The following is a 21083-nucleotide window of genomic DNA, read 5'->3' as shown; positions in this document are numbered from 1 at the left end:
TACCCAGCGAGTCAATCCCACCCGGTGGCTTGCGCAGTAGGCCTACCGTCATTTTCCAAATATAGTACGCCCCTATGTATAATATGCACCCTTAAAATGGCGTGTAAATTCCGGGAAAAAGCCTGTGCCCATGTATAGTATTCAGTATTCGACGTCATTCTGTTTTGCGATGTCACCGTTGAACAACCATGACATAACCATCGCTAATCATTATACACTTGAAGGCATCGTCTCTGAACGATAGTAGATAGCAGCCAAAGCCTGCGAGGCCCGCGACGCGACAGTTCAAGGCCAGCGATATCTTGCGCACGAGGCCTATTACAGATGCGATCGCTCAGGCCAACGGTTATGTCGTGCTCACCGGGCCTGTTGGAGATGCGAAATGCGATTATAGTGTTTAGGCCAGCGATTACATCTCGCGCATGTGGCGTGTTGTATATGCGACTGTTCAGGCCTGTCGTTGATGCAGCAATCAATGACCTACTTCAGGTTACGTACAAACGCCAAACCAACTCGGCAGGAGATCTCTTGCTGTTGTGCAGCGCAGACGCTAATTGGCAACACGCTTCTCGCTAATTGGCGGCACGTAACACTGATAATACGAATTACGGGGCATCATGGTTGAATGTGATGCACGACTAAAACAACCATGAAGAAAGGCGTGATTTCATGTTTCATTTCGAAGGTGATTTTTTTCAGGGCTTGTCGTACCCATGCATAACACGCACCCCCGATTTCAGGAAAAAAAAACGGGAAAATTTTGGGCATGATAACGGAAAATTACGGTACACAAATCTGAATCAAGTGTTAATTCTAACAATTCGAGTCGAGAGAGATGATTGTTTTCAAGTACTAAAATTTTACGCTCCTTGCCCCCAAGATGTCATTTATCAACGACAATAACAGTTTCGATACTATTCTCCACTGTGGAAGCCTCAAACTCACCAAAATAATCCTGGGCACAAGCTGCATATTCAACGACTTTGGCCAGTAATTGGCCAACATGCCGTCTTCCGACACGTTTGCGTGGGACAACACCATTTCGCAATTCAACCGATGCACGGTGCGTTCCTCGCCAGTCGCGACGGCCCTTTTCTGAAACGAGACGAACAGGCAGGATGAGACTTTGTTTTCTGTTGCACAGCGACCCCGTCATAAAACGACAACCAAAAAGGAGTGGTGATTGCATCGTCACAAGAGCATAACAGATATTAGAGTTGTTCAAAAAGTATCTCTTCTTTTTGGATTCCGGGGAGTAACTGATTAAATTGTAATGTTACCTGAAAAAAAGCTGTACACAACATTTGGCTCGATTTCAACTGGTAGCTGTGAACACACATGAGTCCAAAAATTTTGAATTTATAATTGAGATTTTTTTCAAAAACTTATCAAATTTCACTGTCAACCCCACAAAACCATCAGGGTGTCTACAGGAACGAAGCGAAATAAATTTGATGCAACCCTAACTCGCAGAAGCGAAGTTATTCATTAATAATTCTGTGATTTATACCGCCCGGTTGTTTGTCACAAGTTGCAACTGCAATAACCTCAATTCTGCGCGTTCACATCGACTAGTCGCAACCGAGCCAACTCTGGTGTGCAACTCTACATCAGATTTCAGAAAATATAACAGTTCTTGGATGCTGGCGTCAATTTGGGAGGAACAACCCCGCGTGTGACAGCAACCTAATGTATTTCGGAAAATTCCAGTTATATTCAGCATCATTCGTCATTACGTGTTAAATGCAACCCTGCCATTCCGAAAACAGCCATATCCGATCAACTGCTAAAAGCATATGTCCTCTCGGCCGAAACAACTTATCATTTATTATAGATCCACCCCCCGCAAATGCTATGAATTGAAATCCTAAATGTTGAACATCAATAACTTTGCTTGTATTGGTTGTGAATCGCCTTTTTGAGACAGCCTGAAATTTCATGGGGTAAAATCTGAAAAATTTTCTTTTTTCTCTCATAGCAATGCTTCTATAGATTGGAATTGACCCAAAATTGGTGAGCAGCGTTTTTTCAGGCAGCCTAACAATTTTGTCAAGTAGCCAGTCAAATTTGAAAAGAACATGTTATTATTGAACAGCCCTAATAAACGAATTAATAAAAATCAACCTCTCTAACCTCAGTCCACTCGAGCATTCCAACCCATACCGGTCTCTGGGACGCTGAAAATAAAAGGATTAAGTCACGAATCCTGTCCACAATAACCAGCGTAAGCGTCTACTGCGCATTTCCCACACACATAGCCGATAAAATGAAACAGAATTTCCCATCAACGTAAATTAAAACATCGAAAAGCCCACTCGATTAAATTTGATGCCGAGACACAAATGAGGTACGTTAGTGAAACAGTTTTTGATAAACAGCGGGTAGAGCTGCAACACAATTAAAGATGTCATCTGGACTGAGCTGTTCGTTTCTTGAATCAAAACATAATTTGATACATACAGAATAATAATCGGCCCTTTGGGGTTCAACGGTCATCGTAGGTAGACAATGCTCAAATTCATTATAGACATGCCGTCAACTGCAAATTTGTTAAATGGAATAGCGATGCAAACACCTTGAGACTCACGTTGAGGCTGCTGAGGGTACGTCTGGTACTGAGGATTGGTCGGTTGGCCCATTTGTTGGGTCTGTTGGCCCATTTGCGGGGTCTGTTGGCCCATTTGTTGGGTCTGTTGGCCCATTTGTTGGGTCGGCTGGCCCATTTGTTGGGTCGGCTGGCCCATTTGTTGGGTCGGCTGGCCCATTTGTTGGGTCGGCTGGCCCATTTGTTGGGTCGGCTGGCCCATTTGCGGGGTCGAGTTCATTTGTGACTGGTTAATCTGCTGCTGCGTTGGCTGGTTCATTGGCTGCGACAGGCTTATCGGCTGTTGTTGTTGGTTCATCGAGGGCTGCAGAAAAGAGACCAGCGGACACTGAAATTAGATAAAAGCAACAAGGCGGAAAAACACAACACAACAAGGTGCGCAACACACACATATTTTGAGGTACCAGTAATAAATGGATAATCAATATATTCACCATATTCAAGGTGGTAAACAGACACATGTGTAGTGATACGATTGTTGATATACTGTGTATTTTTAAATTCTCTACTAGTTGCTGACGATTACTCCTGACGAGTGTCAGCCGAAAATATTAGGTTTTATTTCGATATCAATATCTTGTTTAACACAAAGTTAGCCTACAACACAATATAACCCGAAAATTACTACGTTTTGATTGCTTATTGCCGTTATTTTAACAAATTAACTATTTAAGGCTAGTAATAAAAGAAAAAATTAATAGTTACCATATTCATATTCCGCGGCTGGTTGATGGAATGGTTGTTTGGTGCTGGTTCTGAAAGTGATACTAAAACGTGAAGCAAAACGACCCGTAATCACAAAATCCCTCGTAACATACCGTTAGAATTCATGATGGACACTGGCGTGTTTGTGACGCTCGGGTGTGAAAAAAGATTAGCCCCGGTAACTGTGTTCAATAGTTGCGGGCCGCCCTGATTATTCGCGGTCATTTTCTGATTGCTGGCCGGCACTGGGAAACTCGATTGGCTAAGCGTCGTGGTCGGAGCGCTGACGGGATTCACCTGGTAGGGGTGCTGGAAGAGAATATTTGCATAATTTTATGAGGCATAATTCATATTTCTGCGTTAACGAAAACAGTGGTTCCCAACCCGTGGTACGCGAAGTCATTTTGGGTGGTCCGCAGTAAAGCCAGTAATGCATTTCTTTTCAAGCATAATCACACTTTTCACAAATAGGTAACGTAATTATTAGGGCAAGTTTTTGTGACTTTTGCAACTTTTTTTTACAGCTTACGGCAGCTTCCTAAATAGTCAGAAGTTATGTAGATTGGTGTTTTAAGCTGTTTGAAGGAATCTTATGTTGCATCTTTTTGCAACTTTTGTCCATTGTTTTTCATGCAACTTTTTCGATTTTTCATGAAACATTTTGCAAGTTTTTTCGATTTTCCATGCAACCAACTTTTTACTGGAAACATTTGGCAGTATATGTAAATAGATCGCTTGATTAGTCGACTGAAACACCGTAAATCAGCACTGAAGTAACGTTCTACTAACGGGTATTTCGGGAGCTGAGCCGGAAAGTTGACCTTTTTTTTAGTCAACCAACGAAGGATGTGGATCGAAAACTGTATTCCGGGAGTGGAACTGGGTTTTAATTTTTATCTTAGTCAACCGACCAAAAAGATGGTCTTTTAGTGCAACTTTTGTGATAAATAAATGCAACTTTCGACGGATTTGACTGTAACAAAAACTTGCCCTAGTAATTATCTCTAATGCAAGGAATATCTTCGACGAATGCATAGAAGAATATTTGAAGCGTCATTTGGCTCAGTTGCACCCAATAACTAGCATACTCGGGACACTAGATTTTACACTAATCGGAGCGAAACGATGGTCATCTAATTAGTTCAATGTTTCTTTGCTCCAATTCTAATCTAATTTGTTATATGTCATGCTAATATGAATGAATTTCCAAGTTTTCGCAAATTCAGTAATTCGAATTATAATCTCATTTGGAAAAGCTTGATCAGTTTGTGGAGACGGAACAATAGCAACCAAGACATTAATTATGCCTTGGTAGTGTGGATTATTAATAATAATCAGGGATGGATTAGCTTGTGGGTCGCATTTGCTTCGAAATTCCAGGTCTGACCTATTAATATTCCTAGGTCTATATATATTTCGATTAAAGCTGAGTTTTCTGTTAATTTGATGGTTTGGACCTCGAGGTGGCACACGCGAGGTTTATGCCCCTACAATGATTTACATTACAACCGAAAATTAGGATCACTTACAGATTGTGGCGGCGGCTGTGGATTGTTGAATGTAGAGACTGGATTTGACGCCTGCGAGGCAGGACCTGAAGAGCAGTCAATAAAAGATTAGTGTCCTCGCAACATATGGTTGACGCTAAATTGCTAATAGTCACTACTGTCATTTAAAGCACGATATTCACACACTCGAAAGAAATTAGATGCTCCAAATTCCTAACTAATAGGTAGCGTTTGTGCTGCTGCAATTCCAGAATGATTGCCTGCACCGGCAACGTGCTTGCAGCAAAAAAACGCGCACGATTAACGCCTACACAATCAATGACTCACGTGTCATGGGTTGTAAATGCAAGATTTCCTCTGGTACGTCACAAGATTTAAGCACTTAGATTATTACAAGATGGCTTTTTACAGGCTATTTACTTGCTGCAATTCCAACAAACGGAATATATTTTATGTTAATACAGGATGCTATCGAGTCCATAACGACTATGAATCTAAGGATGGCAAAAGAGACCAAATTCGGTAAATTTTTAAAAGTCATTGTCAGGCTGCGTTAATCTTGATATAGGTTACAAAAATCTACCAGAGGAAACAACGCAGTTTCAACAGCATACCACAAAGACACAAGTTCTTCACATGAGAAAAAAACACAAAACATGTTGTTGTAAGAGTAAACGCAGTAAGTACTTAAAAAGTTCTATTACTCTAGAGGCAACATGATTTAACATAACTACGAATAGTTCAACAGTGCCCCAAAATCTATTTACACGCCATACTTGTTTCCATAATTTCAATCTACTGCGAATTTGCTGTTAAAACTTCACAGGAAACATGATATTACGATTGTCCAATAAAGAATGCACTCACTAGAAACTGAAGACGTTACAACATTCAACGGTCGGATAACTTCCGGCTTCTTCTCGTCATTAGGCTCCACCTTGACTGGCGATTGCTCTGAATTTGAACCAGATAGATTCCAGTGTGGATCACGCGGCACTCTCATTATTATACACGCAATCAAAGTACAATAGATCTGATAACTAAAAACATTGCACCCTTCAGTGACTAAATATGAACTTCATCTCGTATCGCAAGTCCAGACAATATATTACTCGACTCTGAATTGTCCTTGACCTTCCCATACCGATTAACGCATCCTAATCATCGATTCAAAAAATATCTCGTCTGGTTAGGCCTCATAAAATTCCCGAATAGCCTGCAGCTAAAGGAATGCAAGCTAAATTCAAAGAAATATTGAAGCAAGTTCCAAGCTTTGTTTAGCGAGAATATAAGGAATAACAACAAAAATTCCAGTGAGCGCCTCAACACAGAAGCCTCGCACATTGTAACTACTATAATATATTATATTATATTATACTCTGAATTTTCGCCATTGCGCCTACCACAGCGAGACAGTGAAGATATCGTCAATCAATCTAACTGTTGCACAATTATATTTTTCTCTGGCGCACAGCGCATTGTTTTATCATGACGGATAAGGTACATACCCAGGTAACAGATCAACCTAAATTTTCTTTTCACTTCCTCATTTCAAACCTCGATCATGAAATGTTCTAAAACAGCTACACATCGTGTAATTGTAACTTTCACAGCACATTCTGTAAGTCTTTGTTACCGCTATTCCCAATTCACAACATATCCAACACAAAGGCTGGCGATCTACTTCAAGCTGCCACTTTGCATAAACAAACGTCTGATCCCCTTAGTTCAGTGTATGAATCATGAGAAGAGGGGGAAAACCCAACAGTCTCCATGATCAACAAGTACAATGTAGCCTTAACGGGTGAGGAACTGGTTATTGGAGGTAATTGGCGGAAATCAGAAATGGATTTTAATGTGCGCTATTACTGCATAGTGGATAGTATGTCCAGTATGTCAACCGACTAAATTCCCAAGGCGTGTATTATTTTTTAAACCATGACCAGCCAATTGAGAAAGGTTGGGATATGATTTTAACCATTTTATCAACATCATCAGATTGGTAATGTTTCTTTGCTGTAATTTGTGAAATGTTTCTACCCTCTCAGGTTAATTCATAAACTGGTTTTCCTGAAAATCCTACAGGAGACCTGTATAGTGCGAAACGAGCCAAGCTTGATGTGCAGACATTTTCCATCGTCATGCTTAGGGGAACGAACTATGCTTTTTTATAAATTGAAATTGATTCCATTTCCAAGCTTTCGCAAATTTACTAATTATTGGCTGATTCTAATGGAAAAACCTTTGTAGCTACGATTCTAATTCTAATCTAATTTCATTTGTCCAAGTCTCTACAAAGCATGTGTTCTCATTTCTTGCATGTCAGTGTATCGTAAACGAAATATGCATCCAATATACATACACGCATAGGCGCCGAACCTGGGCATGCAAGGCATGCCAGGCATACCTAGACATTTTTTTAGGCATGCGGCATGCCTAGAATTCGGTTTGGCGTGAATCGGCATAATCCCCGATTGTGTTATTTAGAACGAATCGCAATGTATTTCCGTTTACGACATTACCTGCTACCGCTTATGTGAGCGAGGTAACCCGTTGCGCGCTGCCAATTAGCTACAAGCGCGTTGCCAATTAACGAGATTTGTCTGTGCACAATGTAACGCGACACGATCTCCCGCTGAGATGATCGCGAAATTGTGTCATTGATTGCCGTGCGTTCGGCAATCATCGCTTGGGTCGCTTGCCTGCTTTATCGCGTCTCCTACAAGCCTAGTTTCACTCGCTTGAGCATGATGAACAATCACATCAGCAGTAGGCCCGGTGCCATCACTGCCTGCACATTCGCATCTGCATTGGCGCACACGATATTATCGCTTGCCTACACAATCGCATCTGCAACAGGCCTGGTACGAAAGATATCATCGCTGGCCAACTATCGCGTCTAGAGCCGAGCATGCGTTGGCTCCCATCTCTCGAGCCTAGCATGCGTTATAGCTCCAATCTTTCGATGGCTTGGTGACAATGCCGTTAGGTGTTTGTTGGTTAGCGATTGTAATTAAAGAGCGACATCGCTGACCTGAATGACATCGAATGTCCGCAGACATGTGCGATTGTGAGTGCGCCGTGCATGCGTAAGTGAATCCCGCTAATACCGAAACATAACCATCAGAAGATATGTGTCAACTGTCAAGGCTTGAGTTGTAAAAGACGAGAAAGGTTTTAACAACCTGAAATCGGTGCCATTATAGAACAGATTCCATAACAACTCTGACATTTTGCCTTGCGCAAATCGTCGCCGAGGTTACGTAATACGCGTTGATAAGCGGCGTATTTAATTGTTCGCTAGCGATCAGGGACTCGCTAATTGACAGCACTTCCAGACTCGTTGACAAGCTTATCATACGCGCAAGTGTGTTAACACGCAGATATTGCATAATCGGCATTTATGCAGGCACTTAACCCTCATGAATTGATGCTATATTTTCCCTAATTATCAATTCCGTCGGATCATGACGTCATTCCTTTGTGACGTCATCGAACTCGCATGCCTAAGGAAAATTAGCGTTCGGCGCCTATGCATACACATTACACAAATTCACCCAGTTTCAACAAAAACCACCTCGTTTACTTTCCGAAAATCCCATCTCAAGCTGTAGCCTACCATCTGGCGCTCACGACACCAGCTAAATAAGTATGATTGATAATTTGGCTGCAGCAAACCTAGCAAATTTATGGGATATTATTGTTGCACGAGAGAATAGAATGGATGGACTTTGTACTTTCGGCTGTGGTGCTGTTGTAGTTAGCGTGGGTTGATTTTAGTGCTGTTTCTTATATCAAGATGTCAGAAATTTATGTGTGAATTCAGATGACCATCATTTTACAATATAAGTTCCATAGCGCATGCTCACTTGTGGACATTATTCCAGCTGGGTGAAGTAATTCTCCTCGCTTACGAGCAAACCAATTAACAAATTAGCAAATACTGTTGTAAAGTCCCGTTCAAGTACAGGTTGTTCTATAAATGGCTGGGTTAATATCTCATACTCAAGCAAATCGGTTTCACACTTAATAACTTTCAGCAGCAAATTTATAAGCCATCAAGCCCATTATTACTGGTACATATATTGCTAAAAAACATGTTTTAAAACGCTGTGCTATAATGCGGCTACCAACCTAGAACCTACCTTAATTCACTAAAGATGAATGAGATTTTTTTCTAAAATGTTGATTACCTGTAGGGAGATCAAATCCACTTATGAGTACAAGATGTCGTTGGTCCTGGGCGTAATTCATAATTGATTTCGGTTGGTTCGCAATACGATAAATCTCTTTCATCTGTCTGATGTGATGGGAGGACATGACGGAGAGGTGAATACTTTTGCTGCTCATCGTTCTGGCGATGTCTTCGTAAGTCCTCCTTTGGTAAAGGAACGAAATGGAGTAAGACAGGCATCATTTATATGCCTTTCAAAATAGGAGCCTGCCACACCACAGCTCGGCAAGTGTTCTGTGTAGGAACGCAATGTCCCAATAGCGTTGCGTTTTCATACCAGAAACTTGATCGATCGTAATTGAGCTTGTTACTTTTTACAAGTGAAGACAGGAAGCTGTATGATACAGCAGTTTACACCATTCCGAGTAAATTGCATTCGTAGTAATTTTCGTCATAGGATTTCAAGGACTCACTAGTAACAGACAATAACCAACTTCAACAGATAACTGCTTGCACAAAGCCTAGATTTTAAATACCTCTCTTTAAGATTTCATATCGAAAGTCAAATAAAGTGACTGAATACTAAGTATTATGTTATAGCCTACTACGGTATTCCCAACAGACGATCATTCTAACTTGAATATGGATCTAATGATAGGCCGATTACTATAAAATACTGTAAATATTTCAAGGTACTAAAGATGGTTAATGAAGACACACAAGTCGGCTTTTCTATGTTTTAATATATCACATCAGCCAAGGTATATTTATAAATTTCGGAATATTTCTTGGGATCACTCAGGCTTCTCGAATGTATCGACACTGTAAGTCTATATACTAGGTAATTGAGATCTAATTTCAAAACACCACTTTCATATTACCGGTATGTCTTTTATCAAATATGCCAGTAGATGATAGTTTTGAGTAGCGGAATTTACTTTAAAGATTGAAGACATAGAAACATAAAAATATACGTACCCAGAATGCTCAATTGTCTCGAGGCAAGGAAAATCATAAGGAGGCGAGTTGCAAACTAAAATACAGACTTTTGTAGAATCTCTAAATACAAAATGACGTGATCAATAACCCATAAACTGTAAAGGTACGTTGGAAATCATACCTTTGGCCCCGTTTACTCGCAATATCATCAAACACTTTCAATGCACGGCCCAAGCCTTCCGCAACGAGGCAATGTTTCTCCGAGCCACCCCCACTGAATCCAATAGTATCAAGTTTGCGGAGGAACAGAGACGGACTTTGGATGACTGCAGATGTTGTCAACGGCTCCAAACCGGGGTCGCCAGATCGAACCAAAACGTACCCATAGTGACTATTTCCATTCTGTAATTAAAAGCGAATTATTGAATTTATAATTAAAGATCGAAGGGTCATCAAAATGTAGGTATCCAGTTAGGGTTGTAATGACTGGAGTCGTGACTCGACTAGAGTCACAATTTTTCGTTGACTCGACTTGACTCGAGTCATTTTCTTAAAAATGGAAAATGACTCAACTCGAGTCAATTTGTGTATCGTCTCGACTTGCACTCAATCTATATCACTTACTCGAGGTTCGAATATCAGGACCATTAATTCGAAAATTGGCCTAGAAACTGTCTTTTATCTGTTTGAATAAACACATTTAGAATGAGAAAAATGAGTAGGCCTTATATTCGATATCACCCTGGAGTCACAGAAGTAGTTGAACCTGACTTGAGCTTGACTCGGTGATGAATTGAAAATGACTCGACTTGACTAGAGTCAAAACTACAAAACTCAAATTGACTCGTGACTCGGAACATTGTGACTTAGTTACAACCCTTTATCCAGTGAATTAGGACCTCTAGACAGATTTGAGAAACAGAGTTTCCAAATAGAATTAGATGTCCTTAGCTTAGCAAACAGCAAGGTTATGGATCTCGTCTGTTACAAACACGAGATTAACTACGCCAACTGGTATCCTAGACCTATTTCAGTACAGTACCGGTATCCCTATTACCTAGTGTCACAGTGAATCAGAGGTCTAAAAAACCATAAATAATTAACGAGTGTTATCAAGATTTATTTTTTTGACATCAATGTTCATGCACAGAATTCAGGGTAGCATTTAATGCTAATTATATGACTTGAGCCAGTTTATTACAAATATATGCATTCCATTTCAACTTATATAGTTTGGTACAGTGTGTGAGCATATTTGCATTAGTTTCAACTCAACATGATTATCGACTCGTCAGTGGGATATAACATTATATTATATACCGCAGCGCAATGCACTCACACATTTTGTGGAGATTTCACATCTCTAGTGAAGTGATATAATTCATCATCAATATCCAAAGGGCCCCATAGGAATAGGACGTTGTATAGGCTTGTCATATTTCTGCCCTAGCAAGCTTGATTTTACACTTTTTGCTACGATGGCAGGCCTAAACGAAACAAGATTTTCACTCACATTCCCCATATAGTCCATGGCTGTTGCTGCCTTCCCATTGAAATATTCCAAGGCGGGCTGTATATAGTTCTTCTTTATAGTGTCCCAGTGAGCAACCATATTGGCCGTTGACTCAAAAACAACCACGAAATCAACGATTTTAGGTTCCAGCACAACCATTTTAGCGTTATAATTTCCTTCCAATAAGGTATTTGAAGCATTCAATAAGGTATTACGGTATACAGGCTACTAAAATCTACCCAACACAGGATATTAAGTGCCTAACTCTACAGGCTATGTCCTGCTCAAATTAAGATAACCGAGGACTCGACATGGTAATTACAGTCAAACTGAAGACATCATTTTCAAAGGGATAATCTGTAATTGCAATTTCTTGATGACGTATTTGCCCTTTCCGGGACCCCCTAAAACTAGTTCGCGCACCCCAGTTCAAAAATGACTCACTCAACGGCCTAAACTAAATTATTGGTCAGCAAAAAATGTCTGACAACTTCTGAATCAGCACGCAAGGAGGCAAACGGTGGCTTTGCAACGCACATAATCGAAACAGACCCACTTCCGCACTTCCTAGGTTTGGTTTACGAAAACCATTCAGTATCGTCGAATCCCTTGCTGTCACATTCTCAGCACTTACAGTCAATATCGCGTATCATAGCCGTACTTGACAGACGGGGCCCTATTCTACCGTTTGAGATTGCGAGTTTGCGGCTCAGTAGATGTTTTCTTTTCTTGTGTTGCAATGCTGGCGAAATGATTTTGTCGCTATTTTCAACCTACTAAATACACAATACACTAGTGTCACCTAGCGGGGTAGAAATCCTCAGGTACTTCCGTTTATTTATTTATACTTGTCGACATCCAGAATGTTGCGACCTCCGATTCCGGATTCCAATTACTGAGCCAGCATCTACGAAAAGTCTGGTAATATTTGACATAATTTAGTATGGAAGTAAGAGGACTCGAAACTAGACAGGAACCTGAAATGATCATACATATAAACAGTGGCGGCTCGTCCTATAGGGCAACTGGGGCATTGCCCCACCTAAAATTCTGTTCAATAACAATTTAACCATTTATAGACGCACAGCAATCAATATATACCGAGATCACAGCGAAACCCGCGTTCTTCTTGTGCTTTCGCTTGCAAACGCCCATACATAGCGAAGTCTCTGCGAAAATCGAATTTTCTTCTGTGTTTTCGCTTTGTGAATGCCTAGCCGGGGCTTGCCCCGGTAGCGCTCATAACAAGCTTTCACTATCTATTCTCTCAAAGCCGCGCACAATAAAGAAACGGTGATTTACTCTCTCCTATTCGTAAAATGGCCGAGCAACCGGGGCAAATATGCCTACTCGCCCCTAAGGTGTGATGTAACAATCGTATCTATATCTGAACTCGGTTACCGTAATATGCGTTGAGTCGACCTTTGCTGGTATAGGTCGATTTTGACGGTGTTTCGCACCATGATAATTCTTGAAACTTGGTATGATATGTCGTGAAGGTAGTATTTAACACTGCTCCAAGTTTCAGGCTTGCTGCTTAAAGATAATGGTAGTAATTCCGTTTCCGAAGTTCAGTGTGTGCTGATCTATCATGTACATAGTACAGCAAACAGATTTTACTCAAAAGCCGGTATTGGTCTCCATTGATTTTGACGATGTTCTATACCGAGATGGGTCATGACATTTGGCACGGTAAGTGTTAGTATCGACCGATGTAACAAGTTTTAAGTTTGTCACTGAACTATGTGGGTGGTAATTTCGTTTCCAAAGTCGAGTAAGAGCTGACTCTTCATTTATCGCCAACAAATTTACGCAAAAGCCGTTGTTGGTCTCTATTGATTTTAACGATGTTCCATACCTAGATCTGTCATGAGCTTTCACACGGTATGTCTTGATTTTAGTATCGAACGCGGTGCCAAGTCTTAAAGTTGACACTCAATGATTGAGGCAGTTATTTCGTTTTCGAGGTCGAGTATGGTAGAGATGCGCGCTGATCTGATACTTAGCCTACCTACGTCATTGCGGATCTCACGCAAAAGCCGGTGTCGGTCTGTGCTAATCTATAGTCTGCGTTCCATAACGAGATCGGTGATGATATTTCCAATGGTATATCTCGATGATCGCATGAAACAGCTAACCAAGATTCTCGGTTTGCATTCAAGTATTCAATTAAATAGTATATTCATATTGAAATGAACCCGAATATTTTCGGCTGACACTCGTCAGGGGTAATCGTCAGCAACTAGTAGAGAATTGGAAAGAACATTGTATATCAACAATCGTATCACAAAATATGACGTCACCAGCATGAAATTTCGAATGAGAGAGCGTTCAATGTACTATTTTTAGGTGATACACGAACTCCTTTTGTTGACAGAGTTTTGGTTGGTGTATTTTGATAAAAGTTGATTCCAAGGCACACAAATGGAATTGTGAACGGCCTCGACCTACGATTCGAAATCGGTCGTCTCGATAATTATTCGCACAAATCGGATTATCCAACAGATGTTTGCCGATGGCAGAATTAATTGCCTTTGATCGATCAGCATCAATCTTAAGTGGATGAGTTAAGGGTGAGCTTTTCACATCGCGTGACGCACGTGTTCTGATAAATCTGGGGACATGTTGGTTTATGCGGTCCTGCAGACGTCTTGACGTTCTTCCCACGTAGCCACAATCACAGTGGCACCTATATTCGTACACTACATTACTTTGTTGAAGTGCAGGAAGCACGTCTTTGCGTGTTGAAGGGAGCAGTTGTGTTGTTGTAAAAATCACATTGGTTTTGACTGTATCGTAACATTTACCGACAGCAGAAATCAATTGTTTTTCAAAGCGGGTGGAAATGGGGCCAATCCAAGGTAGATGGATATAAACATCTTTTATTGTTCGTGCGGTGGGCTCTGTTCGTTTTTCTGCGTTGAATTGCGTTAATTTCCTCTCCATGCCGCGGCTGATGACGTGTTCAGGGTAACCGTTATCAAGTAAGATTTTTCGGATGTAGTCAAGTTCTAAACTCAGTTTGTTACCCGAACATATCATCAACGCTCTATGCACGAGTGTGCCTATGAGGTTAATTTTTCTGCGCCGAGGACTAAATGAATTCCAGCGAAGGTATTGGCCTGTGAATGTCGGTTTTCTGAAAACAGACGTTTCAAATTTGTTGGTATTGCGCTTTTCAACTAATACGTCCAGAAATGATAATGAGTTATTGCGTTCTTTTTCTATTGTGAATTGCAAGGCCGGGTGAAGCGAGTTTAAGCGAATGAGAAATTGGTCACACTCCGATTCATTCCTGAAAATGACAAATGTATCATCTACGTATCGGCGGTACAATAGTGGTTTGGCGGACTCACGCTGGGACAGAAGCTCGCCCTCGTAATACCCTACGAAAATGTTGGCCAAAATAGGTCCCAGGGGACTTCCCATGGCTAAGCCGTCTATTTGGCGAAACATGACCTCGTTAAAGCTAAATTCCACGCAGCAAGTTGCCGCTTGTAAAAGTTCAACAAAGACGTTACGCGGGATTGATGGTGGCGGTAACTTACCACCGTACAGCGCGTTGGCACAAATATCAATAGTCTCATGCAGCGGAACGTTCGTAAAAAGACTAGTTCGTGGAGTTCGTGTATCACCTAAAAATAGTACATTGAACGCTCTCTCATTCGAAATTTCATGCTGGTGACGTCATATTTTGTGATACGATTGTTGATATACAATGTTCTTTCCAATTCTCTACTAGTTGCTGACGATTACCCCTGACGAGTGTCAGCCGAAAATATTCGGGTTCATTTCAATATGAATATACTATTTAATTGTATATTGAAGTTCTGTACCTCCAAGAAGCTATTCAAGTATTCGCATAATTTTACGTTCGCCAATGTCCATTTCACTGTGAAATTGTGGCCTTCAAACCATTTGCTTACAATCCCCTGTCAATTGCGATAGCTATTTCATTTTCGATGTCGGCTAACAGCTGATCATTCGATCAGCCTATTCCTCGATCTATTTTACTCAAAGTTCGGTGTTCGTCTGTTTGCATTGATTTTGACAGTGTACCATACCGGAATGGGTTATGAGATTGCGTATGCTACTTCTCGATGATTTCTTGTAACAGTATACTAAGTTACGGCTTTTATTCATGTATTTATATATTAATATATTTTCCAACGGCGATTTCGCAGCAGACTTATAGACAGTAAGCCGTATGTGTTGTGTCACAGTCTCCAGTTTCAAGGCCAAAATGTCCTACGTTGTTCCGAGACCGAAGTTCCGAGGCTGCTGTCCTTAGTTCTTCAAAGACCATTCAAATTGATGTTCTGGATTCAATATGACAGGCCCAATGTATGAGATAACAATTGCGTATGTGTCCGAACTCGTTGACCTTTCCAGTTAGGCTTACGCAATCTCTCGAGTTCTAGTCATTGGAATTAGTCAGGTCAAGTCAAGTGCGAACATGAATCGTATTGAATCTTTATTCCGTACGTAGTTTACGCAGTTGCCTTTAGAGCGAAAATGAGAGGTCTAGAAGTTGTCCAGTCTATTGATCCAATCGTACGCCGGGTGCCTCCGCTTTGGTTGCCTATTATCACCTGGTCGTAACCAGAGATGGCCACAGTCCGGTTCAGGAGCAGGAGCAGGATTTCAATGTTTTTTTACCTGGCCGGACTGGATCCGGATTTCGAATTTGGGGTGACGGTCGGATTTTAGGGTCTATCGATTTGCGTAATCTATAACTCTACCATGAAATCAAAACGCATGCTACTAAGGATGACCTGATACTTGATTCGTGGCATAGGGACGATTCTTAGTTCACGTACATTTTGTAAAATAATCCTTTGATTAAAAATAAATGAATAAAACATTTGTTACCACACTTCAAGTCACGGCTCACCGGCAAACCTCTCGCGGCACCTACGTTAAAATCACTGTTGTCGGGAAATTCATGTGACCATCATAAAGTTACTTTTTTACGTTGGAAAACGCCATTGTGACGTCTTGTTGATAAAAGTCGCTCGCAGCCCTTGCCCCACCACCCGATATTGTCACGAGCCGCCACTGCATATAAAGCTTCACATATCCTAAAATTGCGGTGGAGGTAGCGTAATGGTGACGAAAACCGCTTACCTCTCAGGCGGCACGAGTTCGATTCCGCGTCGGAGGTTACTCTGGGCTCCTCGTTCCCCACGTCGCTGTTCCTACGGCGACAAAACGCCCAGAAAAAGACTCGATGAAAGGGCGCACTCACAAAGAATGGAAAGAGCTAGAAGGAGCCTCGGAATAGCGACTAACATCGAAGAAAGGCACTATGCCGAGGTGAATGCCAGTTTAAGAGAATGCAACTGGTTGTTGTGCATCCTCCGTTAATTACATCGCATTGTGTGTTATCGCACAAGACCATAACTGCCGCACCCCAAACCCCACCAATTGGAGGGGGCGAGCTTTTTCGACCATACCGACTTCATCCACTTATGGTGACAATGTTGTGGGATGATCATGACTTCAAAAATGTGCTACGTCCAGTAACCTCCGCAGCTACTATTGTTATGTTCTTGATCTTGTTTGAACAATAACTCAATACGACGAGATTGCAATATAGAATCAGTATATTATCAACAGAATAACTTTAAGACAGGCGACACGATCCAGAGTTCAGTTAAATGAAAAGACCCGAGACAACAGAACACAGGGTATAAATACAACGCAAGGCACACGAGGAAATAATGATTGGCGCTAATTACTAGTCCTATACAAAATAGAGTGAAACGATACCAACGTAAATACACGAACATAACAGTCCTCCCCTGTAAGTTGAAGGGTACAAGGGGATTCACGTCGGCCGATAGAAATCTGTTTGTTTTCTATTTCTAACGGGGTAACGTCTACCCGACGTACGAGCAGGACTAGCTGCAGGATCTTGTGCCCTGTTCCTAACCAATGGTTGCTCAGCTTGCGACTGCGGAGGCTGAGCAACTTCCTGTGTGGCTGTATTATTATGGCCAGCTGAAATCAAGCGTGGTTGGAGTTGGTTTTTGTGCCTCCTCCAATACCCATGATCCGTTTTTATAATGTACACAACACGCCCCAGTATTTCCGTCACCACGCCAGCAACCCACTTTGGTCCGCTTCGGTAACTTCGAGCGTAAACCGAGGAACCAATCTCGAAATGAGTGACTGATTGTCTAGGCGTAACGGGTTTCGATTTATCGAAGGGCGAGCACAAACTTAACAAATTGCGCGGCTGTCGACCATGTAAAATCTCGGCAGGCGTTTTCCAGTCTATGCCCGGGTGCGGTGCACATCGGTAAGTAGCGAGAAGTGTTTGGAGCGCGAAGTTGAGATCTTTTCCCCCGTCGCAATTTTTTATTAATCCAGCTTTCAAAGTCTGGACGAAACGCTCCGCTTCCCCGTTCGAGGCAGGGTGAAAAGACGGTGATACCATAGTGTCCTATATGGTGTCGACACAAGCAAATCGCACGGTTCAATGAAATTGTATCACGTCACAGTTTCCATTTGGCTACAGGCAATTTGACGGTGATTTTTGACCGACTTGCCGAGCATCAAATTTGATAAAACGGGTATCAATCGAAAGCTGCCGCCGTACTGATTACGAAAATATAAATTTTATTCCGCTCGCGGCCCTGGAATCCCCACAATCAGCCTCGAATTTTTCATTGTTATGGAGATTGGCATTGGGACGCAACAATGCTGTCTAGCGAAACGAGACAGGTGCTCGAGAAAAAGGGAGCCAGACAGTATTGTTGCGTCTGTCGTTTCGCCAGACAGCATTGTTGCGTCCCAATGCCAATCTCCATAACAATGAAAAATTAGAGGCTGATTGTGGGGGTTCCAGGGCCGCGAGCGGAATAAAATTTATATTTTCGTAATCAGTACGGCGGCAGCTTTCGATTGATACCCGTTTTATCAAATTTGATGCTCGGCAAGTCGGTCAAAAATCACCGTCAAATTGCCTGTAGCCAAATGGGAACTGTGACGTGATACAATTTCATTGAACCGTGCGATTTGCTTGTGTCGACACCATATAGGACACTATGGTGATACGATATGGCTGATTGCCAAATTAGAGCAAAACGTATCGAATTCATTCGATGTGAATTGCGGTCCGCCATCCGTGACGATTGTTACGGGCAAGCCTTCAATAGAGAAGACTTCCCGCAAAGCGTTGACCACACACAAGGTTGTGGTAGAACCGACATTCATTACTTTAACGAAAGGATATTTCGAATGCGCATCGACGATGACAAGAAACATTTTATTGTTTATTGGACCTGCGAAATCCAAGTGAATTCGTTCAAAGCTTTCAGAAGTTTTGGGCCATTCGCGATACTGACGATCAGGCGCTTTCATTACTTTACGGCAAGCGTCGCAACTCTTCACGAGATTTTCAATGTCGCGATTAATGGAAGGCCATGCGATGTAGCGTCGAGCCATCTGCTTCATTTTCGCGATACCCCAATGTCCTTCGTGCAACAATGATAAGACTCGCGATCGAAGTGACTGCGGAATTACTACCCGCTGAAAACCATCAATATTGAGCATGACTATGTCTTCGTGCAAAGAGAGCGAATGTTTGCGAGTCGAAAACCAAGAAAAATCATCAATGTGCGTCTTTGGATTCCAATTACCATGAGTGACGGATAATTGCACTAGTTTCATGGTTTTGTCCTTCAGCGTCGCGTCCCGAATTTCATTGCGAGTTAACGGTAAGCCATCGAATGCCATATTAATAGCGTGAACGATCTCCGCGTTTTCACGAATTTCCAGTTCGTCAAACTCAGGGTCTGGACCCTTTGGTAGGCGAGATAAACCATCTGCGTTTCCGTGCTGATTAGTCGGTTTATAGCGAATATCGTATTGGTAAGCCATGAGCGTTAGTGCCCATCGCTGTAAGCGTTGCGCTGTAATCACGGGAATTTTCTTGTCTGGCGAGAAAATAGCTAAAAGCGGTTTGTGGTCCGTAACGAGCGTAAATTTTCTACCATACAAGAATTGACGAAATTTAGTGACTCCGTAAATGATTGACAGAGCTTCCTTCTCGATTTGAGAGTAGGATTTTTGCGAATCGGAAAGTGTTTTCGATGCGTGTGCGATCGGTCTCTCTTCGCCATTGTGCTCGATTGAGAGGACAGCGCCGATTCCATATTGAGAAGCATCCGTTGACATAATGAGCTGCTTGTTTACATCATAATGAGCTAACTGCGTAGCGTCGATTACGTCGTTTTTGAGAAAGCGAAAAGCTGCGTCACAGTCCGTATTCCAAATGAATTCCGCGTCTTTTTGAAGAATACGGTACAACGAAGCGGCTTTATTCGTGAAATTAGGAATAAACGCGCGATAATAATTGACTTTGCCCAGGAATGCCTGTAGCTGGCGAACATCCTGAGGTTTAGGCAACTGTTTGATTGCTTCAACGGATTTGTGAGACGGGCGTTTGCCGTCCTTGTCAATTATGTGACCAAGATACTCGATACTACTTTTGAAAAATTCACATTTAGCGAAGTTGACGGTGAAACCGTATTCGGTGAGGCGCTCAAAGAGTAGCGATAAGTTGCGAAAATGATCGCGTTCATCAATGCCAGTAACGATTATGTCATCATGAAAACTAGCAACACCGGGTAAGCCGGCGATCATGGCATCAATACAGCGTTGAAAATTTGCGGGACTAGATGCGACTCCGAAACACATGCGTCGATAACGGAATAGACCGAATTGCGTGTTGATGACACACAAATTCTTCGCATCATCATCTAATTCTAGCTGAAAATAAGCATCGGCAAGATCAATTTTCGTGAATATACAACCACCCTGTAACTTGTGAAGAATTTCATCCAAGGAGGGCAGGGGATGTTGATCTATCTGAATTTGTTGATTCAATGCTTTGAAGTCACCGCAAATGCGTACTGATCCATTTGATTTAGTGACGGCAACAATTGGTGCTGCCCAATCACTGTAATTGATTGGTTCGAGAATACCTTGATTGACTAATCTATACAATTCGGTTTGAACAGCGATTTGCCTTGCGAAAGGCAAAGGACGTGGCTTGTTAAATACGGGCTTGGCATTAGGTTTCAAGTGAATTGTCACCTTTGTCTTGGTGCATCGTCCTAATACATTAGAGAAAACGGAGGGAAATTTGGACTGAAAAGATACCAATTTGTCGTTCGAATCACAAATGTCAATAGTATTACATGACTGCGACTTGACCATCTGCGAGGAAATTGCATCCAAAGCAGACGTTCCCTTAGCGGTCATGGAGAAAGCATCGCTCCAATCGAGACCAAAAATGTTTTGCCCACGGTGTTCGTCGAGAACCACCAATTTTAAGCCAACTCGAACTTCAGAACCCACCTGCACGCTTACAGTGCAAATACCTTTCACTTTCAGTGGCTTATCGCCATACGCTACGAAAGAGCAATGGTATGCTGAGAGTTTCGGAGAGCCCAAAGTTTTGTACCCAGTCAATCCCACCATGGCGGAGGGTGCACCAGTGTCCCACTGTGTCGGCAACGGAATGCCGTTGATGCTGGAGTTGATCCAGAGCTGGTTTCCTACGCGTCGATATAGTTGATCGATGTCGAAGGAGAGGAGCGGCACTGAGCAGAAATTGACGGATGTGAC

At 42.0% G+C, this 21083-nt stretch overlaps 1 protein-coding gene across 7 annotated transcripts in view; it reads right to left on the bottom strand.

Annotated features, from left to right (window-relative positions):
• The window catches only part of LOC145446931 (armadillo repeat-containing protein 8-like), a 393366-nt gene that overhangs the window by 129126 nt on the left and 243157 nt on the right, over positions 1-21083 (bottom strand). For 2 of the 7 annotated variants that reach the window (XM_080325309.1, XM_080325310.1), the window contains exons 2-12: positions 11445-11620; positions 10113-10333; positions 9971-10051; positions 9012-9196; positions 5686-5772; positions 4840-4904; positions 3424-3619; positions 3311-3360; positions 2576-2909; positions 2134-2177; positions 946-1095 (exon numbers count right to left, since the gene is read on the bottom strand). The exons of 2 other annotated variants lie outside the window; for them this stretch is intronic. In XM_080325309.1, the coding sequence (XP_080181435.1) occupies positions 946-1095; positions 2134-2177; positions 2576-2909; positions 3311-3360; positions 3424-3619; positions 4840-4904; positions 5686-5772; positions 9012-9196; positions 9971-10051; positions 10113-10333; positions 11445-11603 (1572 nt within the window). In that variant the 5' untranslated portion in view covers positions 11604-11620. The remainder of the gene's footprint in view (positions 1-945; positions 1096-2133; positions 2178-2575; positions 2910-3310; positions 3361-3423; positions 3620-4839; positions 4905-5685; positions 5773-9011; positions 9197-9970; positions 10052-10112; positions 10334-11444; positions 11621-21083) is intronic. 3 more of the 7 variants (XM_080325313.1, XM_080325314.1, XM_080325311.1) reach the window with 3 other exon arrangements.

The sequence above is a fragment of the Botryllus schlosseri genome, chromosome 9 (genome assembly GCF_051294905.1).
Source record: "Botryllus schlosseri isolate E-star chromosome 9, Bs_hap1, whole genome shotgun sequence".
NCBI lineage: Eukaryota > Metazoa > Chordata > Ascidiacea > Stolidobranchia > Styelidae > Botryllus > Botryllus schlosseri.
This window is presented reverse-complemented; position numbering and strand designations above follow the sequence as displayed.